Here is a 5,000-nt window from a genome sequence, read left to right as displayed (position 1 = left end):
GCCTTAGCAGCAGGAAGGTGGAAACAACACAGTACTCTTTTTACAGATCTTTGTTTATGCATCATGTCTTCTCTACTTGGGTGGGTGAGCTGACTTCCATACAACAGAAACTTAACTTAACTTATTTTCATATAGATCCTGTTAAATTACACTGTTAAATTAAAGTGTTCTAATTCCTAATTGATAAAGATGAATTTAATGGTCAGTTGAGTGAAAACTCCATAGATGCGGTAAAGAGGTCAAGCAAACTCGACCAAAACAATGGAATTGTCATGGAAACGCCTGGGGAAAGATCTCAAGTCTCCTCATTTCCCCCCAGCAACATGATCCTACATTTATCTGATTGGTTATATGTGTATTTGACACTGTGTTGAGTTGAAGATCAGAGTATAATGCTGGTATGGAGGTCGACCCCAACACATGTTCATGTCATCGTCACCAATCAACTGCATTACAGTTAAAAAACGAATTTGACTACCATCACCGATTTCTGTACGTTAGCTATGCTACTATGCTAACCAGCTTATATGAACAGGAGTTAGCATTTAGCAGTCACTTCTTCTGAAACTGAAAAGGGACAACTTTTACATGTTATGCAGTGAAAACAGCCAAATATACCCAAATTGGCCTTAAGCAACCACGATGTGGTCCTGTTACAATACATAAATCATGACGGATTTGATAGAATATCCATTTTATTCAGATCAGATCTGTTGAATGTGCGTCAGTCCGCGTTACATTGACTCCTTCACCTCATCTATAGCTCTCAGTTAGCATACATAGCATACAATTGCCTGTCAGTCAAAAAAAACATTTCTCAGCATGCAATCAAAGGTATTTATAAAGCTTTTTTTTTACATCAGCTGATGTCACAAAGTACTTGTACAGAAACCCAGCCTAAAACCCCAGACAGCAACCAATGCAGATGTAGAGGCACGGGTTACCTACTGCACTACAGCCATGCTAAGTGTTGTGATCCAGAGCCACAGATATCCAAGTACTGATTATTCTGGTTCTGATCCAGTTGAGGAACAGGTGCATGGATAAAAGACTGCTATCAGTCCCAGACTCAAACGCTGGGCTCTAATGACAGGTCTGGAACCAGTGTTCGGGCTCAGACAGGGATGTGGCTGTTGAGAGGTGTTATGCATGGCAGGTCTGAGAGCAGTATTAGTGGTCTGTTGAGAGGTGTTATGCATGGCAGGTCTGAGAGCAGTATTAGTGGTCTGTTGAGAGGTGTTATGCATGGCAGGTCTGAGAGCAGTATTAGTGGTCTGTTGAGAGGTGTTATGCATGGCAGGTCTGAGAGCAGCATTAGTGGTCTGTTGAGAGGTGTTATGCATGGCAGGTCTGAGAGCAGTATTAGTGGTCTGTTGAGAGGTGTAATTACAGAGGGTAATTGGTGTCATTCCCACTGTCACGGCCGGCTGCCTCTCATCGTGGTGGACAGGACCCCTGTCATATGTAGTTAACAGCCTGAGGTGTCGAGCCCACACACACACACACACACACATACACACCGCTGCCCACATCGCCACATACACACGTTCCTGTGCGCACAAACACACACAGAAATATACACACACACACACGCAAACACACACACACACACCGCCGCAGGCAACCCTCTCACATATGCAGTGACAGACAGTGGGACCCCTCAGCGTCGTGAAGTCAAGCTCTTTATTCATTCTTAACAGACTGTAGCAAAATCGTTATCATTTGATTGATGGGTTAAATCAGGGTCAGCTCTCAATGGTGATTAAACATACATTATCATAGACTACACATTGACAGTCAGTCAGAGAACTCTTTCAGGTGAATATTATCATATGTCAGCCAGGTAGTGTTCTTCCTGTCCACACCACTCTGAGTCTGTTAGATATTGAGGCTGCTGTAGCCTGGCTTTCCATGTGATATAGTGTTATCTGTAGCGTAACTCTAATCAGTTATGTCTAGTTATTTCTGTCAGAGTAGTTTAACATAGAGAGAGAGATGTCTAGTCTCTCTGGTTCTCATTGGTTCTAATAACAATCAGCTGCTTTTCATTTTCCTCTGACTTTATTAAGGAATAATGACCTCTCTCTCTCTCTCTCTCTCTCTCTCTCTCTCTCTCTCTGTCTCTCTCTGTCTCTCTCTCTCTCTCTCTCTCTCTCTCTCTCTCTCTCTCTCTCTCTCTCTTTCTCTCTCTCTCTCTATCTCTCTCTCTCTCTCTCCTCTCTCTCTCTCTCTCTCTCTCTCTCTCTCTCTCTCTCTCTCTCTTTCTCGCTGTCTCTGTCTCTCTCTCTCTCTCTGTTTCTCTCTCTCTCCCTCTCCCTATATCTCTATGTGCCTCTCTCTCTGTTTCTCTCTCTCTCTCTACTCTCTCTCTCTCTTTCTCACACATCTATCTACCTGTGATTTTTTTCAGAGGAAAATGTTTGATTTTTAAAGTTTTGATTTCCCACTTTTCTGCCAAGTAAGAGCGTTTCTCTTTCTTCCCTGGTTACCTGAGGGACATGTTCAGGCTGTCTGTTAAGCATCTTAGACGTCAGAGAATCACATGTTTTCAAAATGTTTTCAGACCATCAAATTGAGCCAAACAGGATTTTCTACTTTCCCCATCTCTTTTTAATCTGGGGCCAGTTGAAGGGATTGGAAGATTGAGGTACAGAGCAGCATGCACACACACACACACACACACACACACACACACACACACACACACACACACACACACACACACACACACACACACACACACACTAGCTGACTACTGTATAGACAGAGGGGTTGAATGGAGTGTGTGTGTGTGTTATTAGTGTAGTTATCCTCCTCTTCTTGTCTCCATCCAGAACGTGATGAGTGTACGACAGGTCTTCACAGCTGTGATGAGAATGCCATCTGTTTCAACAAGGTGGGGGGCCACAGCTGCTCCTGTAAACCAGGCTATGTAGGCAACGGGACAGTCTGCAGAGGTGAGACACACACACGTATACACACCCACTTTACACTCTCAGGATACGCACACATGTACACACACTCACGCATTTAAGTACACACGTGCGGTTGACGCACACACTCGCGCGCACACACACTTGCACACACACACACACACACACACACACACACACACACACACACACACACACACACACACACACACACACACACACACACACACACACACACACACACACACACCACACACACACACACAGCCTTCCTGTGTCTATCTGCCTCTGCTCAAACACTTTAACATCCATTTGATGTTATTCAGGGGCCTAATGGTTCCCTGGGAACAGATCATTCCCAAATCAACATGGCATTTTCAATACAACAGACACTTACAGATACAGCCGTTACAGATATACAACATTTCAACAACACCTGTCTTTGCATCCACCAAATCAGTGTTTCCCAAATAGCATCATCTGTCTAGTTACTGTATGTCTAGGAAGGATCCAACATAGCATCATCTGTCTAGTTACTGTATGTCTAGGAAGGATCCAGCATAGCATCATCTGCCCTGTTACTGTATGTCTAGGAAGGATCCAACATAGCATCATCTGTCTAGTTACTGTATGTCTAGGAAGGATCCAGCATAGCATCATCTGCCCTGTTACTGTATGTCTAGGAAGGATCCAGCATAGCATCATCTGTCTAGTTACTGTATGTCTAGGAAGGATCCAGCATAGCATCATCTGTCCTGTTACTGTATGTCTAGGAAGGATCCAACATAGCATCATCTGTCCTGTTACTGTATGTCTAGGAAGGATCCAACATAGCATCATCTGTCCTGTTACTGTATGTCTAGGAAGGATCCAACATAGCATCATCTGTCTAGTTACTGTATGTCTAGGAAGGATCCAACATAACATCATCTGTCCTGTTACTGTATGTCTAGGAAGGACCCAACATAGCATAATCTGTCTAGTTACTGTATGTCTAGGAAGGATCCATCATAGCATAATCTGTCTAGTTACTGTATGTCTAGGAAGGATCCATCATAGCATCATCTGTCCTGTCCGAGACTAATTCCTCCCTCCTATGTCCCCCCCAGCTTTGTGTGATGGTTTGTGCCAGAACGGAGGATCCTGTGTAAACCCGGACACCTGTATCTGTCAACAGGGGTTCACTGGGAAGAGATGTGAGACAGGTAAGAACACAGGTGGGGAAGGAAGAGGGATTCAGGTGGAGGTGGGGGAGGAAGGAGGAGTTAGCAATAGATGGGGGAGTTAAGGGGAGTTAGGGGTAGATGGGGGTGGAAGAGGGAGTTAGGGGTAGAATAGGAAGGCAGGGAGAGTTAGGGGTAGAATAGGAAGGCAGGGAGAGTTAGGGGTAGAATAGGAAGGCAGGGAGAGTTAGGGGTAGAATAGGAAGGCAGGGAGAGTTAGGGGTAGAATAGGAAGGAAGGGAGAGTTAGGGGTAGAATAGGAAGGCAGGGAGAGTTAGGGGTAGAATAGAAAGGCAGGGGAAGTTAGGGGTAGAATAGGAAGGCAGGGAGAGTTAGGGGTAGAATAGGAAGGCAGGGAGAGTTAGGGGTAGAATAGGAAGGCAGGGAGAGTTAGGGGTAGAATAGGAAGGCAGGGGGAGTTAGGGGGAGAATAGGAAGGCAGGGAGAGTTAGGGGTAGAATAGGAAGGCAGGGGGAGTTAGGGGTAGATTGGGCAGGCAGGGAGAGTTAGGGGTAGATTGGGCAGGCAGGGGGAGTTAAGGGTAGAATAGGAAGGCAGGGAGAGTTAGGGGTAGAATAGGAAGGCAGGGGGAGTTAGGGGTAGAATAGGAAGGCAGGGAGAGTTAGGGGTAGATTGGGCAGGCAGGGAGAGTTAGGGGTAGAATAGGAAGGCAGGGAGAGTTAGGGGTAGGCAGGGGGAGTTAGGGGTAGATTGGGCAGGCAGGGAGAGTTAGGGGTAGAATAGGAAGGCAGGGAGAGTTAGGGGTAGATTGGGCAGGCAAGGAGAGTTAGGGGTTAGAATAGGAAGGCAGGGAGAGTTAGGGGTAGAATAGGAAGGCAGGGGG

At 45.7% G+C, this 5,000-nt stretch overlaps 1 protein-coding gene across 1 annotated transcript in view; it reads left to right on the top strand.

Annotated features, from left to right (window-relative positions):
• The window catches only part of LOC139379279 (protein kinase C-binding protein NELL2-like), a 109,306-nt gene that overhangs the window by 66,022 nt on the left and 38,284 nt on the right, over positions 1 to 5,000 (top strand). The window contains exons 14-15 of the mRNA XM_071122081.1: positions 2,835 to 2,957; positions 4,043 to 4,138. Of these exons, the coding sequence (XP_070978182.1) occupies positions 2,835 to 2,957; positions 4,043 to 4,138 (219 nt within the window). The remainder of the gene's footprint in view (positions 1 to 2,834; positions 2,958 to 4,042; positions 4,139 to 5,000) is intronic.

The sequence above is a fragment of the Oncorhynchus clarkii genome, chromosome 21 (genome assembly GCF_045791955.1).
Source record: "Oncorhynchus clarkii lewisi isolate Uvic-CL-2024 chromosome 21, UVic_Ocla_1.0, whole genome shotgun sequence".
Taxonomy (NCBI): Eukaryota; Metazoa; Chordata; class Actinopteri; order Salmoniformes; family Salmonidae; genus Oncorhynchus; species Oncorhynchus clarkii.
This window is presented reverse-complemented; position numbering and strand designations above follow the sequence as displayed.